Consider the following 25,404-nt stretch of genomic DNA (forward strand, 5'->3'; position numbering starts at 1 on the left):
TGAGTTTCCTCAGCTCTTGAATCCCTACACAGAACATCTGTTAGAAGGAACCCCATGTAACTAAAGCCTGAGTCTGCTCCCTCTGGGGAATTTTCCTTAATGAGCATCTTGTGGCTTCCCCTCCTCTGTGGGATTTTTAAACGTGTTTCCTCAAGTCAGTGACGTCTTTATCCTGGATTCCAGAGTTTGCTGGCTATCAGACCTTGTACTTAAGATTCTTCCTTCTAGGAGTTCACAAATACAACTCCACAAAGTTGGCTGAATTTGTTTTCTGGGTGCCTAGACAACAATTAAGATGATGTCATATTTTATTTGATAAAAATAATTTTCTTTGATATAATGACTTCTCAGATAGTACTTTCTAGATGCAGGTGTTGTTTTACATATATTAACTCACTTATTTCTTGAAAACTTTATGAGGAAAGGGATACTATTATCCCTACTTACACATGGGGAAGCTGAGGAAAAGAGATTGGAGTGCAACTAGTTCATTAAGGTCAGGCAACTAGTAAATGGCAGAGACCATATTCAAACCTAGAGACTGGCTACAGAAACCTGGTTTTGGGCCACTGCACTCTTATCTATTTGAAACACCTTCCACTGACCATTTCTATGTGGCTTGACTCTACAGTGATACCAAATATAATTTCAACAGAATTGTTTGGTTGAAGTATCAGGTGTTCAGAACCTGTTGCCAGTGAACTAGAGAGCTGTTCTCACTTGTCTTCATGACCCAAAAATGCTTAAAGTTTACAATCTAATGAGAAGAAGAAAATTCAGTTAAAGCAGACTTTTTATAGCCTTACAAAGAAGCACTAAGCAGAAGCAATGTTATGGAGTTGACCAGTTGGAACATCCTTTCCCAGTGTGTGGATACAGATACTTACTTGCCCACCAAGTATTTTGACCAACTTCTTTCATATTCCCCCATGACTTTATATCTAAGATAAACTCTAGTTAGAAGAAGAGAATATTAAAAGAACCTCATATTTATCTATTTAGGAGAAAAGACGCATTTAACTTTTCTGAAAATTTTTCTTTTTCTCAATTTTTAGCTCTCAAGGGACATGAGTGAAAATGTACACTTCTTTCTTTGGCTCGTAATAGAAAATTTAAGTTTTCAGATTTGAATTGCTGGTGCAGAGGCTTTTGTGTAGGTGTACAACAGACAATCTCATTAGAACTTGTGAAAATACATTTATCCCAAACACTAGTGTGTAAGAATGGTGTCGTTATTGCTAATTACTAAATTGTCCTCTCTTTGGGCCTATATTAAAATTGAATTTCCTGTGTTAATGCTCTCTATATATCAAGGGAAAGGAATAGATGTGATCTTCTGATTGTACATAATTTACACTCTTATAAAGAGAGTCTGAATTTATCTAATGATGTTAATTTTGGAAAACTTTTTAAAATTCATAGAAAGAGCAAGAAAGCTCATATTTGTAAAAAAGAATGAATGAATGAATCTTTTTCTCCCCATGCTAAAACAATGTTTCAAGAACAGATTAAAAGCACATCAGTCAGATGAGGACGCTTAATTCCACGTGGAATATTGGCGAGCCCAGCAGTATGAACAGTATGAGCATGTAGGGGAATCGTTCCCTGACGTGGTCTCAGGAAGGACCTTCTGTGTCTTCTGGGCCCTCAGCAAGGAGGACCACCTTCCTCATGAAAGCCTGAGGTTGAGGGTATATCCACAAAAGAAGGCTTGAATCTCGTTCACATGTTTGACTCTCTAAATCAAGGAAGTGTGTGTCTTAAACTGTGTATTTGTTAAGCACGTTGACTGCAGCATCTGTCAAACTATCTAACTTTGAACTTCACCACCACCCACCATCCCCAGCGTGTTCATTTATTGATCACGTGACCCCGGGAAAGTTATCTCCTCTCTAGGCCTCAATTTGTTCATCTGAAAAGTGATTTTGTCATCACATAACCATCCTCAGTGGGTTTTGGTTAAGGGGGAAAGGATGTGTGTGCCCTGGGAAGATCAGCTGGCATAGAAGTAAGTGCCTGACTATTTTTTTTAAAGAATAGAAAGCGTGACACATAATAATAAGCACAGAATATACATAAACTATCACTAGTTAGGTTGAAAATTAAACCAAGCCCCAAACATCAAAATGTTTATTTTCCTTGATGATTCCAACCATCGCCTCTGAAAGCCACATGGAAGGAAACAGCAGACTGGTTGTGGTATATTAAATTATAAGTGAGGACTAATTTGAGAATCAAAGATGCTCTCTGGGAGATATCACGCCACTGATAGGAAAGGCATTAGCTGTCTCCCTCTGTCTCATGTATTTGTACTCTCTGTCTTGGAAATCTCCTTCCCCACAGTTTCGGGATCTTGATGTTTAATTTAACACAGAGGTCTCTGAGACGCACAGCGGGGGGTTGTTCCTGGTATTTCTGGCATTGAGGAAATTGAAATGTACATGTTTTTTCTCATGTATCAAAGACAGGCAAAAATCTAAACTGACATTTTATATCAAATGAATTATGAACTGTGTACTTTGTACCTAAGGGAACAACAACTAAATTAGAGTTTAAGATTAAAAAAAAGAGAGAGAGACAAAAACAGGTTTTTAATAAAACGTACAGTTATTTCTGCTATTCTGTCTGTTGGTGACATGGCCAAACACAGTCCTTACTGTAGAATCAGTGAATTGATGCTGGCTAGGCTAAAATCTCTAAATTTTAAATACATTTGTATTTAATGTATTTAAATCTCTAAAATTTAAATACATTTGTCCGGTGAAACATTCTTGATAATCTGAAGTTAACTTTTCTCTTTTTGTCAATCCTTCCTTGCTTAGAAAACAAATAAAAAAATAACATTTGCCAATTCTTAGTTCCTGAGAAAATATGAGATTAGAAGTTGCTTGAGGGAGAAAAAAATTGTATACAGGATAAAAATGATACACACAAAAGTACCATATTCTTTATCTCCTCTGTTTATCTGTAATTCCTACACACATATATACACTCACACACAAGCAAATTACCCTTGTGATTAAGAGCATGGATTCTAAAATCAACCAGATTGGGTTCAAATTAAGAAATTAAGTTATACAATCATATATGCTTTGCCTCATTTTTTTCTTGCCATAAAGCAGGAGAAATGGTAGTAAGTACCTCATAAGTTTGACACTGAGGGAATTATGTATGATAAATGCATGCAAAGAATATAACATAATGCTGGTCACATAGTAATTGTGTATTACTTCGCAAAGGTATATCCTCCAACCATAAGTGACCAGAATGGGTAGCAACAAACTAGCACCCCCTTTTTAATGGCTACTGATTCCTGAAGTAAAGGAAACATTTGAATTAAACTTTTAAGGTGCAGGTGGATCCTGTCATGTTTATGCAATATACCTAATAATCATTTTTGAAATTACTAATTGAAGATTCTTGGGAATTGGGGATGATCTATGCTTTCTTCTAGGCAAAGCTATGTTTTGATTACCATGCTAGTCTTCAAAAGTAGGTATTGTAATTTGTGCTACATATACATTAAAGAAGTGTTATTAATATTAATACATGTATTTTCTACTTCTGAATTCCCCAGGTATATAAACCTAAAACTGACAAAATTCCTTGGTATTAATTCCATATACTTTCTGATACCAGCGCTATACAATTTAGCACTTGTGTGGCTAAATTACTAGAAACAAATAACTCACTAATAGTCTGATTATGGATTTGAATCACATAAACTTAGTTACACATAGTTATTGATCATGATTGTGGTCAAATGAGCATCGTTTTATATTCTCAAATTCAGATTCTAACTCTACTATTTATGATCTGAAATCAGTTCTTAGAAGTCTCAGCATTTTTCATCCTGCTGATGACTATTGTTTTAGTCTTCCTAATAGAGAATGTGAAATTAACGGCCCATTGAGGTAAGGGAGGCCCGATATATAATCTGAGTGTTTTAAGGCTAGATCTAGTTATTATTTGAGTAATTAATTAATCAACTTGAATATTAGGTCCAACCCCATTTTTAAGATGACTTTTATAACCAATCCTCTACACAAAGGGCCCAAGTAATCAGATTTTCAGGGAAAAATAATTTAATCTGTGCTGCCTGGAAACTAATTTGGACGAGTAGGATGGTGTTCAAAATAATAGGAAGGCTAAGAAATACTCTTAGGAATACTAAGAGGAACTCAAATGTCAAAAGCAAAGGCTTAAATAGAGTGTCTAAATCAAGGAAGTCTCTCCAAGGAAAAAGAATAAAATCTGGTTGGTGGCTTGAGATGTAACAAAAAAAAAATCTTTTGGACATTATGACCACCAACGTTAGGGCCTCTAATTAGTCTGACAAAGAGACAGTTCCACTCCCAGTTGAACAAATAATGTATGTAATGAAATTCAAAGTCTGTATTTTTCTCTGAGCACGGTGAGCTGCATCATTCGCAGCTTTGGGGTATTTCAAAATTAACGGAGGATGACTTCCCTCTGTCTGAGGTTTCCTGGTTAACAAATTCACTGAAACGGTCTTGCAGAGTAATCTTAAGCAATTCTTTAATCTTAAACCACGAAGAGAAATGAAGGTAGAGGTACGTTGCCTTGGTCCTATGGACGCTAATATGAAGTGGAATCTTTCATTTCTCAAAATGGTCAATAGCAATTAGTATTCAGTGGTGTCTTTTTATTCTGGTGCCCTTGACTCACCCCTGCTGCCCCTTTCTATATTACTCTTATTATAAACTGTAACTAGGGATATTCCTGCTTCTTTTCCATTCTAAATAAAGCATTCTTAGTGAACATGGGGATAATTTTTCATTTCATGAAGAACAATTACTGGAGCCATGTGAGATCTGCCAGTTGGGTTTTGTGTAACTTTTGACAAACATTTACACCAATTTTGATTGAGGTAGTCTCACACCAGTAAAATGTTGGTGAGGTTTTGGGTTTCTCTCAGAAATGTAGACCCAAATGAGTCAGTGAAAGATCAAAGATAAAAGTACCATCTTCAGGCTTTATTCAACGACATACTCCATAATGTTTTGTCACTGGGCTAAGAGGTAAATGATGGATTTTTTACAAAATTTTTATTTTATGCACATGCTTTCTAGACAGGGCTTTTGTCCTAAATACTTCTCTATGACCCTGGTGACAACCTTGAGAGAATGTCATCATTTTTTTAACTTGGATCCATAAAACCTGTAGCCCTTGCTAAGCATCTTGTTTTTCTGTTTTTCTCTGGAGACCTTTCTGGGAGATCTGAGAGCCAAAGGTACCTTGAAAAGAGAGGGGAAAAAAATCCTTGAGAAACTGAGACAGACTAAGGAAGACAGGGACAATTTTTCCAAATCTCCACCCCCAAATTTAAATTTAAATCTCTACCCCTCAAGATTTAAATGACATAATCATTTAAAAAAAAAAATAAGCTTCAAAAATGTCTTCATTCCAAACCTCCTAGCTATAAGATTTCTCCACTCCTCAAAGCAATACCCACACTCAGAATTGGTTCTTTGGGCTCCTGAGGACAGATGGGGAAGAAGCAGGGAAAGGAGGCAAAACCCTTTCTGTGCGTGTAAGTAGGGGCAAGATTCTGGCTTACTGAGTCACTTTTAAAAGGCGTTGCTTAAAATAACAGTTAGGAGTTTGGGTTTTGGAGACAAGTTGCTAGATTCAAACAGCAGTTCAACCACTTCTTAGCTATATGCACTTGTGCAAGTCACTTATCTGCTATAGTCTGAATGTTTGTGTCATCCTCAAGTTCATATGTTGAAACCTTATACCCCAATGTGATGGTGTTAGGAGGTGGGACCTTGGGAAGTCATGAGGGTGGGGCCCTCATGAATGGGATTAGTACCCTTATAAAAGAGACCCCAAAAAGCCCCCTTGCCCTCTTCCACCATGTGAAGACACAGCAAGAAGTTACCATCCATGAACCAGGAAGTGGGTTTTCAGGAGGCTGCATGGTAAACAAGAAAAAAGATGGAGTTTTAAATCAAAATACCCATGACTGAGTCCCAGCCTGGCACTTAGAGCAATCACAAGGAAGTGTAAAAGTAATGCAATACTCACACCTTCTAATTCATGGTCCAATTATAAGGTCAAATGAATGCAGTGCGTACCAAACCCTCCTCCCCAGTAGACCCATCTCAGAAAACGATCTCATCTTAGTTAGTCACCCTGACCTGAAATTTAGGATTCAGGCTTCTTGCTCCCTCTGCGTCCCCACCTCTGTTCCATCACCAAATCCTCTGTACATTTTTCCTCCCAGTTTCTGCCTCACTCGCTGTGCTCAAGCCACACCGCCTTCAAGGCTCAGGCCAAGTGTGCCCCTGTCTTGGGCCAGCCCGAGATGTGCGTCCCCCAGTGATTCATAAGTCTCAGCTCAAATATGATCTCCCCCCCCACCCCACCTAAAGTATCAACTTTGCCCTCACCTCCTCCCTCATCACTCCCAATCCCTTACATTAGAACTACTTCTTATTTGCTAAAACGTTCTCACCACACACACACGCAAAAGGTAACTGTGAGGTGATGGATGTGTTAATTAACTTGTTTGTGTTAATCACTTCACAATGTCTACATCTGTCAATTCATCCCACAGTATACTTTAAATATACAGTTTTATTTGTCAATTATACCTCGATAAAGCTGGGGAAAAAAAAGAACTCATAAAAAGTGGGGGAAAAAAAGAAATGATTCTATTTCTTTTTTTTTTTCTATTGTCTCTCTCTCCTTAATAAAACTGTTTTAATTTGTTCATCACTGTATTCTCAGAGCATAGGACAGTGCCTGGCATATAAGTAGTTGCCTTTTAATTATTTGCTGACTTAATAGATTATATATTTTATATATATACATACTTTATATAAATTATATGTAATTATATCATACCATTATCTTATAATATATCTAAAATAATACTAAATTTATATATTTTATGTAATTATACAGTATATTTATGTAATATAATGTTAAATGTATATATTTTATATTATTATATGTATTTTAAATAACATAATTATATAATAATGTTTCTAATGCTATAGTTACATTATTGTGTATTATATATGCATAGGTATACATAAATACACACATATATGAAATACTCATTTCGATGGGGATACTGGAAAATGAATCATTCATACCTTACTATAGGAGTATAAGTAAACACAACTTTCTGAAAAGCAGTTTATCAGCTTATATCTGAAATGGTGGTAATACTCATTCCTATTGACTCAACAATTCTAAAAAGCAAAACAAAATGTGCATTTATTAGGATACTCTGAATATTATTTATAATACTGAAAATGATATCATTCTATATCAATATCAGCTTTAAGTGAAAACTCTACATTTATAAAAATGTTACATGCAATTATTTTGAAAAGTTATGTTACTAAAAACTATTTAATGACATGGGGAGTTTTCACTATACACTGTAAAGTGAGCAAAGTTTACAAAATAACATATTAAAAATATTCAGCATAATCATTTCAAATGATATATTATATATATATTTAACTATATATACAGAGAGAAGAAAGACAGGAAGAACTCTATAGTAGTATAACAATGGCTATTTCTGTGTAGTGTAATTATGGATAACTGTTTTCTTCATTTGCTTGGTAATTTTCAAATTTTCTACCATGAACATGCGTTGTTTTTTAAAGATTTATTGATTGATTGATTGATTGATTGCTATGTTGGGTCTTCGTTCCTGTGCTAGGGCTTTCTCTAGTTGCGGAAAGTGGGGGCCACTCTTCATCGCGGTGCGCGGGCCTCTCACTATCGCGGCCTCTCTTGTTGCGGAGCACAGGCTCCAGACGCTCAGGCTCAGTAGTTGTGGCTCACGGGCCTAGTTGCTCCGTGGCATGTGGGATCTTCCCAGACCAGGGCTCGAACCCATGTCCCCTGCATTAGCAGGTAGATTCTCAACCACTGCGCCACCAGGGAAGGCCGCGTTATTTTATAGTTAGAAGAATACATGCTTTTAAAAGGGGGCTCTGTTCTGCAAGAACTAAATTTTAGCATTTCTTTAATATTTATTTGATGAGCAATATTGAATTCTCAAAATTTAAGTGCTCTAAAGTTTACAAAAAGAAGTGAAAAGATCTCTGCTCTCAAGTAGCTTATATTACCATTACTTTGGCGTACTATAGGGAAAAGCAATGGCTGGACTTAAATTTAAGCTTCACCTTGGTGTTGGGAGATGAATTATGGTCTTGGGAATGGAAGAGACGTGTATGAAACTATAGGATGCTGTTTACTAGTCACGTACTTCAGACATGTTGCTTAACTTTTTCTAACCTCAGTTTTCACATCTGTGAAACAGAGACATTGACAGAAATCAGTGATAAAATGAATGTTTTGTAAAGTGGTATTTCAGATCTAATTTGATGTTTGCTGTGTTAGTTATTTTCCAAGCAATTAATCTCTTTTATGTTGAAAAAAGCATTCATTTTCAGATAATTGAGTCTGTATTTGTAAATGGGAAATACGGTCTGGATCCTAACAATTATTAGGGTCCTAGGTTAAAGATTTCTTCTTGCACATCTTTCTTCTTACCAACTCATCCATTATCCATTTATTCATCCATTTATTCTGTCCATTTTTACAGGACATCTTTCATATACAAAGCACTGTCCTAGGCACTACGATATCTACTTAAATACTTTGCTTCTTTAATAACATTCCTCCGAGATTCTATGTGTCCATTGAAAAATCATTGATTTGGCATCTTTAGCTATCCAAAGACCATTTTGAATCAACCACACAGCCAACCTGAATGACAGTGATGAACCTCCAACATCAAGCAGGCCAAAATTCAGATGCTCAGTGAGGTTTCAGCCGCGTCACTTGAAGGAAGGAAAGTCAGAGTATGCCTGTGTCCTGCCCTGGTCAGAATGCACAGGGAAGGTTTAGCTTAGGCATAAGGCTTGATGGTTTGAAAGGGCATTATCAAAATGGAACACATCCAAATCAGGTAACAAGGCTAGATAGTGGTTGAGGAATCCTCTTATATGAAACTCATTGGAGGGAGCAGAGATGTTTAACCGGAAATGGGGAAATTTAGTGGAAAAGAGGACGAGTGGTTAAAAATGCCTGAAGTTCTATCCCTAACGGTAGTGATGGCTTGTTCTCGGGGATCAGCGTGACTCAGACGAGGTCCCAAAGAGTTCAGTGTCACTAGCATGAACAACCACATGTACCCACTGCCCAAGATGGTCCCAATTCATGCCTGCTGCAGCTCAATTCACCCATGTTGGTTATTTACAGTCCCCTGTTTTGCTCTCAGAAGGTCCCGATATGGGCAAAAGATTGTATTCACCCTAAGTTTTGTAGAAATAATATAGTTTTTAGCTCTCCCTCAGAAAGAACTAACCAACAAGAAGAACAATAATATAATGGGGTGACTTACAAAGCAACTATTTTCCTATCACTGGTAATGAACAGACACCTGAATGTCACTTGTTTGGGATGTTTTAGGCAAGAAACCTTTATTTGGTGGGAAGTTAGACTTGGTAGCGTTTAAGCTATCTGCCCTCCAAATTCAAAATGCTTTGACCTTTCTGTGGTCAAAGATCACTTCCATGACATGCCTCTAGGTAACATTTAATTTTCAAAAATCTATTTCTCTTACTAATGTAAAGACCTCTCCATTTTGTATTTCATTGAATTTCTGTGGGCTTTGACTCCTTCTTGAGAACTAGCAAATTCATACTAGTAGTTCTGTGTGAAGTTCCTCATAAATAATGAGATGCTATGATAAAGAAATAAGACCAGAAAGTACTATTGAAGAATATGACTTGGACAGAAAATAAATCCAACCTTTACGAAAACTAATCTGCTTAATATTGTAAATGGTTTTTTTCATATTTATTTAATGTGTTTAATATTTGTTCTCTCTTATAAGGATTGGAAATAATCATGTTAAAGAACCTGGCACACAGTATGTGTTCCAAAAGTTAACTCTTATGAGAGTCTCTTTCGCTAACATTAAATCTGTTTTAACCTACTTGTCACTGTTTAATGCTGCTCTATTTGTACATCCTTGTGTTCAAGGTTGGCTGTCCATTTGTTAGCACATCTGCATATTCCTCATAATTAATATCTTTTTTAATGACATATGGTTTAGTGACGGGAAATGGAGTCTTGCCTTCTGTTTTCAATTTGTTTATGACTCAACGACTCAATAGATGTGTCTGAACTTTAATTTTCCATTCTGGAAACTAGAATTTAAAATCCTTGCTCATATGTAGCTATTTCAGAAAATGAGAGGAAAATGTGTAATCCAGGGATTTTTGACTATGTGCCAGGCTATTCAGCGATGCAGCCAGGATGCATATAGATGAAAGGCCATGGTTTCTCTTATGTTAACAGGGAAACCTAAATGAGGATGCCAACCATCTAATCTCTGAAATGAGAGAGTAGTGTGAGCTGGGCTGAAGTCAGATTTTAAGTGAAACCAGTAGAAAGCATGACATCTGCTTGGAATGAGCACGAGCAGAGGTGATGGGAGTCCTGGGCAATGGAATTAGGCTGAGGACATGGTGACACCATGTGAGCTACTTAGCAATGCCCCATGACCGTGTCTGTTCCTCTGAAAGCCAAGGTCCAGTGCATATTGTGAATTTCTAACTTCTAAAACTCCTGAAGCACTTACACGTCTTTTATGCTCTGTACACATTCTGTGCTATTTGACTCATGTCTTGTCTCTCTGTTAAATAAGAAGTCGGTGATCTAATCCCCCTTTCTATTTATTCTGCCCTTTCCCTACCCCCAGCAAAGAACCTTGTGCAGAGTGGCATTCAATATCCTTTATTACAGGTGTGAATTTAATACAAAATACTATAGACTTCTTTGATACCTTAATGCAGCATTTTATTCCAGTATTTTGAAATGCACACTCATACACCTCCAAATCACACTGTAGTAGTAACAAGTTGGTGGGCTGTCCTGAGACATTGGTATGTATGTGAAGCATATTTGAATGTGAATATGCAAAAAATGTGAATTCATTTTTTCCCCACAAATTTCTTCTTCTGGTCACTATAGCTTTGGTAGTCCCTGGCCACATGAAAAACAAGCCTCTGTTTTTGCTTTTTAGAGTTCCTCCCAAGAGTGCTATAAATCTGTATGGATCAAATGTTTGGGGCATTTTGTTTGTTTGTTTAGGGAAGAGTCTACAAGTGTACATCATATAAAAGTTTAATGCAATCAGACATTCAAAAGATTATACCATCTAGACTAGTCCACTCTGTGATTTAATTTATTGCTTAATGTTCTATATGCATTTTGCCTTCCAAAAAAGGTTAAATTTGAAATTTTAGTAAAAACCCCCTTCCCTTGAATTTATAGATTGAGGTAGCCCAGTTGCCTTTGTAGAATTAGTATTTACTGGACAAGATGTGTTGATTCACGAGGTTGTGGAGTGCTTGCCTCGTGAGGGTCATATTAAACTTGAGAGAAGCTTTTTGAGCAACATAGCATCTTGGAGACAGTATATCAAGCTGATAGATACATGGCTCTTGCGTTAAGAAACCAGGGGTGGAATTATGGCTGGTTCCCAGTTATTGCTTTGATGCTAAAGACCCTCAGAGGAATAGGTCTAGGATAAAAGGGGTTAACCGGAGGGGGAAAAAACGTTGCCAGAATTCAGTGTTACTGAAAGCATGTAGAATGAATAGTTATATGTCAATAATTTAAGATGATCACTTTGTTTGGAAATATTTTGGGATTTTATATAATCGGAGTGTGACCAATTTAACGGAGCACATTTTCTTGTTATCACTCAAAAGAGAATCCAAGATACTTTATTATTATTATTACGGAGCATCTTCTGGGCATTTTTTCTTTCCCGACAGCATGGTAATGCAGTTTTTAACACTTGAAGGATTTTTGTGTAAATATTTAAAACTCTAATTTTTTTCATGCTGATGACTTATCAGAGCTGATTCTTATTCCGAATTTGGATTCTCAGTGATATTATATACCTTAACAGAAAAGTTAGACAAAAAACAATCAAATGAGGGACATGGTTTTATATGTTATACATTATATGCAATTTGCACATTACTTTTTGTCCAGGCTCTTTTGATATGTGTGCATTTGTTATACATCAATGAAAGAATATATATCAAATAAGAAATCATCATGGTTATAAGTATTCATACTCACAGACAAAATATCAATTAAAAAGTCTTTTGGCAACGAATGTCCCTCAATCCAAAGATTTATAGTTAAGTTACTGGGTATCTGGCCCTGGACAGCCACATTATTGCCTTTCCTAGGTATGTCCTATTTCCACTACCCGAGAGAACTACTTCATACCATTTCTTCTCTGTTCAAGCAACCAGTTCACTCCCACACTTTGGCACAGAGCGATGCCTTTGCTTTTATTTTGCTCACTGGGAAAACAGATGCCATCAGAAGAGACCTTTGCTGTTTTCCCATCACCAGATCTACCTAACTCTACATCTGCAGCATGTATTCACTTCTGCACAGTGGTGGGCTATCCCTCCTCTATTCGACAGCCCACGTGCACCAGCTCTCAATTCAGTTGGCACGTGCATTGGCTCGTCTCTCTCTCACACACACGGACTTTGCTTTGGCGATTAATTATTCTTCCTTCTCCTACATCATCATTTCCCCTAATCTCTTCTGGGTCATTCCAAGAAGGATGCAAACGCTGCAACCTCTCCCAGTGTCTAGAAAGCCTTCGTCTGATACCAGAAGCTTCTCTAAGTGTTGCCCCATTTTCTTCTCGCCTTTAAAACAAAATCCCTCAGGAGTCTTCTAGGCTCACTCTACCCACTCATTGCCTTCCCTCTCATTCTCTTTTCAGTTTTCCCGAATCAAACTGCCACGCCCACCACTGAACTGCGTCTGTTCTTGACAAGGTCACATCCACTTGGCCAAAGGCAAAGCTTAATTCTTAGTCTCTTCCTTCCTTAAACTCAGCACATTTGATGGAGTCGATCAGGCCTTCCTTTCGGAGATGCTTTCTTTACTTGGCTCCCAGAGTGCACCTTCTCTTAGCTTCTCCCCTACCTCACTGCTCACTCCCGTAAGTAAATCTCCTTTGTTGCAGAGACCTCCCCCTCCCCCAACCCCTCAAAATTTTGGAGGACCCCAGACCTCACTGCTCAGACCTCTTCTACATTCGCTCTATTTACACTCACCCCCTCGTTCACTTCATCACGTCTCGGCCATGAAATACCACATGGACATTGATCCACAGTTCCTATCCAGACTCACATCTGCAACTTCGTGCTTGGTGTAGCCACTGTGGTTGTGTAAGAAAGCTCTTAAATGTAATGTGGACAAAAGAGAACTCTTGATCCCCTCCCTATCCCATTTCTCCTCTCAGGTGCCAGTCACCTGGGTGCTTGGGCCGAACACATTGGCATCACCTTTGACTCCTTTATTGTCTATCAGCGACACATGCCATAGTCAACTGAACCGCAAACTAATGCCCCCATCTCCACTGCTGGCACTTGAATGTAAGCTGCTGTCATCTGCTAGCCTGGATGACTGCAATAGGTAACTTCCCTGCTTCCAGCCTTCTCCCCATGCCTCCCTGACTTAGTTTTTTGTGTGTAAAGTGGTATTCTGACAACTCAAGCCCGATTCGAACTGAAAGGTTATAATTTAAGGAATGAGTAATTTATACCTTGTAAAATTAAGATTGTACATTTTTCTGAAAATTTATTTTGTCATAAAACACTATATCCAGTTTCCCTACCACATGTGGATGTGAAAGACAAAGTTAATAGCAAGTTGAAATAAATTATATGTATCTTAAAACCTGCGACCTACTACAACACATTTTTATTTTCCTTAACATTTTTATTTTCCCTAAAAATCATAACATTTAAGAAGAATTTTCTTTAAGATATTTTGAACTTATTGCAGGAACAAATATTCTATTAAATTGAGTTACTATTACCTGAAAATAATTTTTATTATGGAAAATTTTCATAAAAAGATTAACAATTTGTATTCACTGTCTCTAAACATTTAGTTACTCTAAAAAATAAATTCCTTGATCTTGCCTTTTTGAAGGCAACTTGAAGGTTATTTGAAATTAAGGAGTATATGAAGTTTTAATTTATTACAAGTTCAGATATTTAATTGGCTAGCCACACTGTCATAATTCATGGTTTATGAATATTTGATCCAGTGTTTAAGGTAGAGGTTGTACCATTATAAAGAAATCTCGATGAAATTATTGCTTAAATGTTTAAAGAAATGATCAAATGCAGATTAATTTTTCATTAGCAGGTAACTATTCTTTTGGCATTTATTCTTACTGATGAGCATTTAATTTATTAATCTGTGCCTAGACCAAGAAAAACAATTTGCAGATTCTTTAAGTGTGGCTCTATTTAAAAATACTTTTGTTAATTTTACTCATTAATTTCACTAAAGCTTATTACCTTGATCTAGCTATCTATCTATCTACATATCTATCTATCTATCTATCTACACATTACCATCCTGGGACAAAAGTCTGTGGCTTCACAAGGGTACACACACCAGAATTTACCAAGAAGTAAACTGTGCTCCTTGCACCATTTTAGTTAATTGCTACAAATTTAACTTCTTTAAAAACTCTACAGAGTCAGTATTATTGGCCGTACACTTATAAATGAAATGACTTTACATCAGTGAGGTTAAGAACTTGCCAAAATGTAATCAGCTTTGAATTTTGTGAACTGAATTGGTGAGGATGAGATTTGAAACTTTAGCTATCTGACTCCTAAATCCAGTCTCCTTTGGAAAACTAACATTATCTAGCTCCCTAAAATATTTAAATTTATTTACATAAATTTTTAAATAGAAGTGTAAATTTTTTCAATTTAGTAACCAAAATAAATAATTTTTTAATTGTAAATTTTAAAAAAGAGAGATATTTGTATTTGTTTATTGCTTTTTTTCACAGGGAATCAGAGTAGACATTTTATTTTAGTTCAGTTGTGTCTGTCTCTTAGCTTATCTACCCTGATCAATAATTACCAAATCTGTATAATTATATGATTGTGATTGAGGAATAATTGTGATGGGTTGTAACAGATGTTAAAACTATACTTCCAAAATTTAGAAAGAAAAGCTTTCGCTTTTTAAAGAATTCCCTCTCTCTTCAACTTAGAAAGTCACTCTTACTTAGCCAGAGTGGCCTTTATTTGTTTAGAATCATGACATTTCCTTGATTAAGACCCTGCCGTGGCTCCCAACCCCGTTTAAAATGGAGTCCAAAGCCTTTACTTTGACTTTCAAGGTGTAGCCTTAAGAAGGCTCTAGAGATATCTAGACCGAGCCTAGCTCTCCAGGTTTTCTTCTCTTCTTCTTCCTCTCCTGAGTTAGTTTCAGTCACGCTGGCTTCTTTCCACTGCTTGTTACACACAGCCAGTGCTTTCCCTTCCTCGCTGCCTTTGCCCTGCCTGCTCTTTGGCTGGATTGCTGTTCCTCCAAACGGCAGGTAGACATTCAGGTAGACATTCTCATGACCACCTCCTTATGTTACTGAGGTCTCTGCTCTAATGTCACCTAATGACATGTTCTTCCTATGGCTCTCCTGTCTAATCTGAATTGTTGTGTAATAACTAAAATCTGCACTCCTTTTCACTTTCTCTCCACTTACCCTGCTTTAGTCTTCACCTGAGCACTTAGTGCCATCTGGTAGGGTCATCGGTATCTATTTGTTCATCACTCGCTCTCTCCGATTACATAAGTTCTGTAGGGTCAGGGGTCATGTCAACTGAGGGTTGACTCACATATACACAAAGAACACTACTTTGCACAGAGTAGAGGCTCAATAAGTGTTTACTGAATAAATTAGTGAAGTATCAATGAATTCAGAACCCTAACAACAGACTGATGAGACATGGAATCTAATTCTTCCATTCTCATCCATGGCCATTCACTAGCCTCATGGTTCATAAGCCAGTTCTCCCAAATTGGAGGGTATATAAAAGTCACACACTGCATCAAGTTATGTATAAATGAAAGTTGAAAATGAATCCTGATAGTTGTTTTCATTGTTTTGATTCCTTCTCCTCCTTCAGCAATGGCCTCTAGTAATCCTTGGTCAATAAGAACTTATATTACAATAATCAAAAATTGCATTATAGTAGTACTTAAATTATGCTAAGGGAAGTTCGGATTAGTCCAGTATAATAACAATAGCTAACAATTAATAATTACCAGGACCCAATAAAAGGTGCTTTATTTACATTGTCTCTGGTCTTCACAGCAATCCTAAAAAGGCAAAATATTATCCCCATTTTAAAGACAAGAAACATAAGCTCAGAGTTTCCTGGTGATTTTCCCAAAGGCACAGAACTGTGCTTAATTTGCTTTTGAGTTTCTGACTAGCTTTGGAACACACTCTGATATGAGAGGTTCATTCAAGTTATACCTGTTGGAAAAATTTATTTAATAGCCAGAGTCTTCTTGTCCATTTTTTAAATTTAATTTCGTAATAGAATAGGCTTCACTCATTTCTTTTAGGCCTTCTACAACTATCCAGATAGATTTCCCTAACAGATTATATCAAGCAAGTATGCTGACTTCAGGAAGAATTGCCAGAGATTCAACTAGACTAGAAAAAGTCTATGCCCCAACTTGTAACATATTTGAATAAAGGCAGCATCACTGTGAGAAGGGGCAACCAACTATATAAAGCACATGAGGAAAGAAGCTTAGTTTTTATATTTTCATAAGTGAGAATTAAGGCTGGAATGTGCTACTTTCTTTGTAGAAAAATACAATTTTAATAAACCTTCCTCAAAAAAAAAATCCAGTTGTGTTCATGGTCGTGGTGTGATTAAGTAAACAATGGGTGACGTCAATGGAAGAAATAAAAGATCCGGACTCCTTCACTGTTCAGTTGCTTGATTGTTGAACAAAGAGTTAAATTAAAAAGGTACTTTAATATTTGCTTCATTAAATCCCCTCCATGTTTTCAATTAGAGAAACAGAAGTACAGGTGGGGATGTGCTGCGTGCTCATCTGTCTTGCTGTTTGGGGGGGGGGGTGGCTTTTAAGATGGAAATACTCATGTAATTGTGTTGAAATGAACAATAAGGAAGTACAGTAGTTCCGGAATGAAAATGTTAAATTAAATGGACCATGTTTAACATTGTTGTTGATCCTGAGGAACAGTTTTTCCAGTATATGGAGCATTTCGATTCCATCCAGCATATGTTCTCCACAGTTTTCTCTGCTCTAATTCATCTGTGTTTTTCGACAGCTCCAGATGGCGTGCTGCCTCCGAGGCTTTCATCTGCCACTCCAACCAGTCTTCAGGTTGTCTGGTCTACACCAGCTCGGAACAACGCCCCCGGCTCTCCCAGATACCAACTCCAGATGAGGCCCGGCAACTCCACCCACTGGTTTCTAGAGTAAGCATTCTACTTCGTCTGTCCTTCTAACTGTCACCTGGGTTTTACAACGTAGCCATAAATTCACTGTATCTTAAATTTTTAACAATAGGTCAGTTCTCATTGGCAACAAATAAAAGCCTCCTTTTCAGAGTTCAAACAAACAAACAAAAAGCAACACCCTAGGAGATCATTATTTGCTTTGCAAATTTTTCATTTATAGAGGCTTAAAGTAAGATTCCTTCACCCTTAACTTTTCATGAGCATATGTATTGCCAAGAGCAGGCACACACCTGAACCCCACAAAATCTGCTGTCTGACTATGGCTACAAAATTATAATACTTATTCTACAAATTCCCTGTGGCAATCAGTCTCAATACTAGACTAGAATTCACTCCATGCTACTACTAGAATTTACATCTCATATAAATGCAATAATACAAACCCTTAGCCAAAGGACTGCTTATTTTAAAAGAGATATCACGCGATGACAGAAAATTGCAGCACTGAGAGGTATGTTGACATGCCCTGAAAATTCTTTACTATAAGATTGTATTTGTTTTTTATTCCTTGGAATGTCTAAAGCTTCTTAATTCTAGAATTTCTTTCCCATATAGGTTGTTTTCCAATCCTTCTGCATCGTTAAGCTATGAAGTGCGAGATCTCCAACCGTACACAGAGTACGAATTTCGGTTGGTGGCCTCCAATGGATTTGGCAGTGCACATAGTTCTTGGATTCTGTTCATCACCGCAGAGGACAGTAAGTGGTCTGAAAAACACACAGCCAGATATTCTCTATATTAGGAAGTCTTAAAGTCTTCAATTTTTCCAAAACAAAGAAATAAGCCTCCTCTATTTTCTTGATGTTGAGGGACAATAATCTCTTTCCAGGACAAGAATGGTCAAAGTTTCCAGAAAGAAGAAAAATGGGGGCTTGGAGGGTTGGAGGGTTAGGCCTACAAACAGGAATATGTAATTCACAAAAAATTATGATATGGACCCACTCAGTCCTTCAGGGTACATCTAGGTGTTCTGAAGGAGAAATGTTATCCTTCTCTACTCTATGACCGAATATTACAAGTGTTCTCTGCAGAAGAACATGGAATATGGACCTTACTTCATGAAGTTACTTAGAGGTCATTATACTTTTTTTCTGGAAACAGATTCCATTATACTTTTACTCATACCTGAAAGACAGCCTCCAGAATAGAGGAGTATAATCTGATAACAGTCATTCTGTGTGTATTACAAAGAGTACATTGGGATTGTCTTATTCAAACAGTACAGAGAATTTTCTAGTTTTTCATGGAAGAGTTTGTTTGCATATATATGTTTTTTACTCAGTTATATAGAGAAAATAAATACATGGCTATCATATTGAGTTTTATACAAATTACTTCTTTAAAAGTATATATATGGAAATATAATATTTTAGAAAAGTTAGAAATTAAATCAAGCTACACAGAGCGAAGGAGGACACTGTATCTTTGAACAATGAGGTTTTTAGGGTTAATCTTGTCAAGTCTTTTAATCAGAGGCTTCTTAGAAGATGTTGCCCTGTTGGCCAATTGCCATTCTGGCTCTATATTCAATGAGGACCCAAGTGACTTTCAAAAGGCTGGATATTAATCTCAAAAGGCACGGTATTTGAAACAATATCAATTATATATGAAATTGATTCTTTTATGTCTACAATATCCTTAATTATATTATTTTGGTGAGAACAAGATATCAACTGAGACAGAATCAGGCCTATCTACCTTCCTTAATGCTTACATTTAAAAAAAAATATGAACAATAATATATAATAGTTCACCCATTTCTCCCAATTTGTAATTACTCCCAGTGAGCAAGTTTGGTACTTTACAAGGACACATCCAGTTCTTTCATCTCAAGGGTACCATTTAGTAAATTATCAGCAGAGTGCAATAAATGACACGCAAAGCCCAGAAAGTATTCATGCGCCACTCAAAGCGCCTACACCCCTTTTAGAAGGAACGTTACATTTATTCTGGAGACTTTGACAACATGAACACCAACTGTATACAGATGTGTGAACCAGAGAGCTCCCACCCAAAATAGATTTTTGAAGAAACATTTTTTTAAAAAAACAACTGAAGATAAATTTCTAATCTCCTTAGATAGAGCATACTTGATTGGCACTCAGTAGAGGTTAACTAAAAATAATTATTCACCCACTGCAGAGGTGATGGCTGCATAGAATGCCACATTGGAAGAGGAGAGAAAATGTCTCCTTTTTTTGGCACCACAATTTCTATTCCCATAGAGAGGGGGCAACACTTGGATTTCCTCCGTGGGGATCTTTATTGAAGAAGGGTCAGGATCTCCTACATAAATAAATTCCCAAACATTGTAAAGTACCAATTAGGACAGCATCCTCTGTTAAGCAAATTTCTCTCCTGCCTCATCTTACCATAAAACAAGTCTTACAGACTCAGTGTGGTTAGAATCTTCATGCATGGAGACACTGCTGTCTTTGTGATTTTTTAGGACCTGGGTTCAAAGGCAATAGTGTTAACCCTTCATCTTCCTTCATTAAGAATTAGTAACACTTGATTGTGTAGCAGGTATTAACCCAGTCTTCATTTTCATTGAAATCCTTTCCCCAAGACAGATGACTTCTTCTTCCTCTGCTTCACGTGTGATGTCACACACATCAGCAGAGGGCCAAAGGCTGGCTGTTTGCCCCTCCAGGTTAAGTTACCAGTGCATGCTCGCCCCTGAGACATGATAACAGTGTCCTATATATTTTGGGTGTCAGTGGAGATGGATGCCATCTCTGAATGGATGTGCAATTGAGTTGACAAAGACTGAGTGATTGGCACTGGGCACAAGCAGTTTTTCTGTCAAGGTTTCAAAGCCTTGCTTATAAAACCACCCATGCTGACAGCTCCACGCCGGAATCACACTTCATACTTGATCCTAACCACCACCTCCCAATTGGCGAAGTGCAATTTCCAATGTAGAAATTCGACATATCACCTTACAGAATGAAACAGAGAAGTCACATCATGCCCACATTTAAATTTCATGCCATCGATAGGCACCTTTCCGCATTAGCCAAAGCCTCGAAACATTCTGGTGCAAAAAAAAAAAAAATAAAGGGTCACCAATAGCAATATTTTTCATATGATACCACAAGAGCATGATTTTCATCAAGCCTGTGACCCAGCTGAGAGCAGAAAGAGAAACCTAGGCAGGAAGGTACCTAGAGCCAGAGAAACAAATGCTTGGGTACAAAGAGAGTTTCTCATAGACGGAGAAAAAGGCTGTGAGGAATTTTAATAGATTTTTTTTCAAATAATTTGTCATTTACGTCAGTGGGCCACCAATATCCAGTTCCATGCAGTTTTAAAAATCTAGCATGCTGATGCCAAATAATAATAATGCACATTTCCTATGAATATTTTAAATCCAGTTAAACTTGTGTTAATAAAAGATGTTTTTTCCAGCCAACTTGGTCAGTGTAGTGTTCGACTATTTGCAACCAGATAAATACAAACAACACATGATTTTTTTTTTTTTTTTTTTTTTTTTTAACAAGCTGCTGGCAGTCCAAGTACCTGGAATGTCTGCAGCCTACAAAACTGCATTAAGATTGTGATAGACTTGGGAGCATGGAATTAATAACATGAAGACACTTACCTATCAGCTGAAATTTTTTGATATCTTTTAACCAGAAATAACCATCTCTTCTGATATTATTGTTTGTCCCTCTCTTTTGTGTGCTTACAATTGTTTTCCGTGCAGTATAGGCATGTGAAAATGGTAGCTGGCTGGAAGAGAAAGTCCCCTTCAACTTCAGCTTAAATGTGCATGTGCTCTTTTGCCTACTAAAATCCTGCCCTATGTAAAATATGAGATAACCCACTTTTCTTTAAATATGTAGATTCTCTAGACTAATAAAATTCAGATTTCTCCCAAGGTTTCTTAGCTAACAAGACTGAAATATGGAATATCTCTTTATTTGAGTCATTTTAACAACAAACATATATGTATACACAATTAGATCAACCTAATGAAAATGAGATTCTTTTCTAAAAATCACTTCTCTACCCCCAAAACAAAACAGAAAATCCAAATTTCTTCTAGAGATGACCATTTAGTTGTCAAATACTTTTCAAAGACTAAAAGTTGAATCATTTCACTAAATTTGTAGTTAAAAACTGCACATTTGTATTTCTAACCATTAATCTAAGAGGCATTATTAAATAAAATTTGTGGGATTTGAACAGTTTATTCTGTAGATTTACTTAGACAATTTTTTCATGTGTTCATTATTTTGCTAACAGACTGATTGTTCATGAGTTTTGACTGGAGTCTGCTAAAAGATAGAAATGTGTATCTTATTACTTACACAGTGAGATTTTCAGTACTATTAACATATTGTATTCGCTCATAGTATTAGGTTTTACTGTTATTTTGTCCATACTTAAAATTGCACTGTGAACAAAGGATGAAGCAATGAGGGAAATTATCATAGTATCTGGGTCCTGTTTTACTTTTCTCTTTAGCAGTTTTGAGCAGTTTTCCCCTTTCATTCATCTTGAAGATTCTCATAGCAGTTTACAAAGCAACAGTTGTTCTTCTGCAGTAAAAGAGAAAGATCTTGCAATGTTCATTGAAATCCGTATCAGAACACATTTCTGCCTCGTTTGTTGTCTGACAACATTCTAGTCATCCATCAAGCCCCAGCTCATATGTCACCTGCTCTGTGAAGCCTTCCCTCCTCATATCTACCTTAGAATTTTGGTTTGTGTTTACTTGTGCACCATCAGTATCTCCTTCTGAATTGTAACTTCTCAGGACCCAGGGTTCCATCTCATTTATCTTTGTAGCTCCAGTGCCTGGTGGAGGGTCTCATATAGAGCAAGTACCCAAAATTGTTAATGTACTGATGAAAAAGAGTTTCATGTAAGCAAATCCATGAAAACACAACCAAGCAAACCTTAACTGGGTACGTGCCATGTAGGAGGGACTGAAAGAGACATGAAAGTTACAAGGATGAGTAGGACAGTTTTCTTTACTTGAGGCGTCCACTGTCTGGTGGCAAGAAAGACATAGAGTAAAACCATAGAGTATTCAGAGCTGAGAGCACGCCCATAGGAGAGCATGTCCCTCAACATGGGGTGTCAGGAAAGCCTTCCTGGATGAGAATACCAGGAGAGGAAATAGGGAATGATCTCTATTTGGAGTTCACATCAATATCAGATTTCAAATTTACTTCCTCATCATTGGTTCAGAAAAAGGCAGGAAAAGCAATTGCTGTAGGAGGCGTCCACTGACACATGAGGCAGGCAGGGCGGCTTGCAGGATGTTCTGCCCGTGGTTCCAGCCTCTGAGTATGAGTCAAGGAGGGTGAGGATGAGAGGCAGATGTAAGAGAAGGAAATCCCAAAGGCAGTCCTCATTCTTTGCCTTGGTCAGAGGCAGCCTGCTGGCTGTCCCTGTGATTCAACATTAGCTGTCCTGACTAGGATAGTGAATGTTCTAATTAGAGAGACCTCTGCTAGCCCAACACCATGTGCTATTTCAAAATGAATGGGGACAGATATATAGAAATAGAATTCCAGAAGGAAAACACGTTTTCTTCTTATTCTCACAACCTGTAATGAGTAAAACATCGAGTCCTTGTGACAGAGAGGGGAAGTAAAATTGTGGTATGAAATTTGATCAGTTGATCAAGATACTTCTAGAGCAGGATTTTCCAATCATTCAGTAAGTATATTTGTGTCCTTAAGAGTATTTAAATTTTAGAGCTAATATTGCGTGGTAGAGATCTTTTTATTAGTGTGCTTTAGAATTGAATGTCAACCTGGATCTTAAGAGTGTTCTATGTGACAGAAAAACAGAAACATTTGTAAATGAGGGTGACACAGATTTGTAACAGTAGATTTTATTTTATTGAATGAAGAAATGTGAACTGTAAGTTTCAGTAGTGCTGCACGATGATTTTGCTTTTCTATTCCAAATACATGTCCTAATTGCTTTAAATACTAACTTCTGGATGCTTATCCTTTCAAGCAGTGATGTAGGTCTCTACTTTACCCACAATGGAAGATCCATGATGCAAAGTAAATAATGTAAACTGCTGATTTTGAGAGCAAAGTGGATCTGTATGTATGTCCCTACATACTTTGTTTCCTGTTGCATAGATTCCACTCTTCAAATCCTTGCATTCCCAGAATTTATAAAAACAAATATTTATTATCTTTACATTTTTATTTTTATTTATTATTATTTTTTTATTTTTTATAAATTTATTTATTTATTTTTAGCTGTGTTGGGTCTTCGTTTCTGTGCGAGGGCTTTCTCTAGTTGCGGCGAGCAGGGGCCACTCTTCATCGCGGTGCACGGGCCTCTCACCATCGCGGCCTCTCTTGTTGCGGAGCACAGGCTCCAGACGCGCAGGCTCAGTAATTGTGGCTCACGGGCCCAGTTGCTCCGTGGCATGTGGAATCTTCCCAGACTAGGGCTCGAACCCGTGTTCCCTGCATTGGAAGGCAGATTCTCAACCACTGCGCCACCAGGGAAGCCCTACATTTTTATTTTTATATCCTAAGATCAGAAGCTGAAAGTGACCAATAGAAAATCCTTTGAAAGGATGGATCGATTAATGAAAAATTCTATCCACCTGGCCTCAATTTCCCTCTTGAGCTCTTGAATCTCTTTTGGGAACAGAAAGCCCACTGCCCTTCCAAATTTGGAACCTCTAGTTCTTTTAGGACTTTTTTCTGCCATCATGAATTCTCACATCAACACATTTCATTTTCTGTTCCAAACTTTCAAGGAAGAATCCATAGCCATTCACCATACAACAAGTCCCAGTTCTGGGAGTCAGAACACTCTTCCTAGCCTTCCTCTGCTGTCCTGGTCTCAGGAGAAAGAGAGAAAATAGTTCCCCAGTATAGGTTCACCTACTTGCAGACTATAAATCATATCCTTTCAATTTCAACAACCTAGTCTTCAGATGTTTCTTTTATTAATCAATGATGCCTATGTTACACAGATCTTTTCCTATTTCATCAGTTGTCAAGAAGCTGAATGTTCATATTTGTGCCAAACTACGGTGCATGTTCTTAATATTTGTTTTGGGATACAACTATTGTACCCTCTTCATAATCATGAGATTAATTATTTTTTATCATTATTTTATTTGTCCTATTACTTAAGTCTTTTATTATGAGCTGTCAAAAAATCTTTGGGGGAAGTAATTGGGGTATAAATAATAAATTGATAAAAAAAACCTCATGATTAAAGAGGGGATAGAATCCATCACTCCACTCTTCTGCTAACATTTCAGTAGTGAATATCAAGAGGCTACAGGAACAATTAGCAGAGGGTATATACTGCTCTGTATAATTATATATCCATATATTTGCCACCTTGATTTTTAATTCATTGGCAGATTTAGAGGATATCCATTTATGGAGTTAGTATTACTGAAAAAGAGCTTTTGAATAGAGTGAGTTTTTAATTAGAACAGCAAAAAGTTGCTTCAAGGCAGTAATAACATACCAGGAAAACTGAGCGATCTTCAGTAACTCTAGTAGCAAACAAATTGTAGAAGACCCAAGAAAACCACTGGAAAAAGTTATATACACACTACAGATGTGAGTCATTCAAACCGTTTATTCACTCACACACACACACACACACACACACACGCCTACGCACCCATCCTTCCCAATATACACCCCCTGAGTATAAAAATAAATAAGCAGACCCCTCCGTGAACAATCTCATTACTCTCTTTTAAGCTGGGGCTGAATTTTTGAAGCTGATGAGCGAAATCGTTTCCCATAAAAGATAATTTCATTTGCCAAGATGAGACTACTTTCTGTTATTAATGCTGTAATGAAACAGCTTGAAATATGAATCAGTGATCTGAACAGAAAGGATGCTCCCCGTTTCCCGCTCCAGGAGGGGAGTTCTCTAAACAATTACACCCACGGAGAGGGCTGTACAGTTGTATTTTCGTCACTAGCCAGCTGAGCTGTGTGGCTGTCACACTTGC

General features: G+C 37.2%; 1 protein-coding gene across 2 annotated transcripts in view; it reads left to right on the plus strand.

Annotated features, from left to right (window-relative positions):
- The window catches only part of USH2A (usherin), an 816,496-nt gene that overhangs the window by 490,224 nt on the left and 300,868 nt on the right, over positions 1-25,404 (plus strand). For both annotated transcript variants that reach the window (XM_036853226.1, XM_036853215.1), the window contains exons 38-39: positions 17,237-17,387; positions 17,985-18,127. In XM_036853226.1, the coding sequence (XP_036709121.1) occupies positions 17,237-17,387; positions 17,985-18,127 (294 nt within the window). The remainder of the gene's footprint in view (positions 1-17,236; positions 17,388-17,984; positions 18,128-25,404) is intronic.

This window comes from Balaenoptera musculus, chromosome 1, assembly GCF_009873245.2.
Source record: "Balaenoptera musculus isolate JJ_BM4_2016_0621 chromosome 1, mBalMus1.pri.v3, whole genome shotgun sequence".
Lineage (NCBI taxonomy): Eukaryota > Metazoa > Chordata > Mammalia > Artiodactyla > Balaenopteridae > Balaenoptera > Balaenoptera musculus.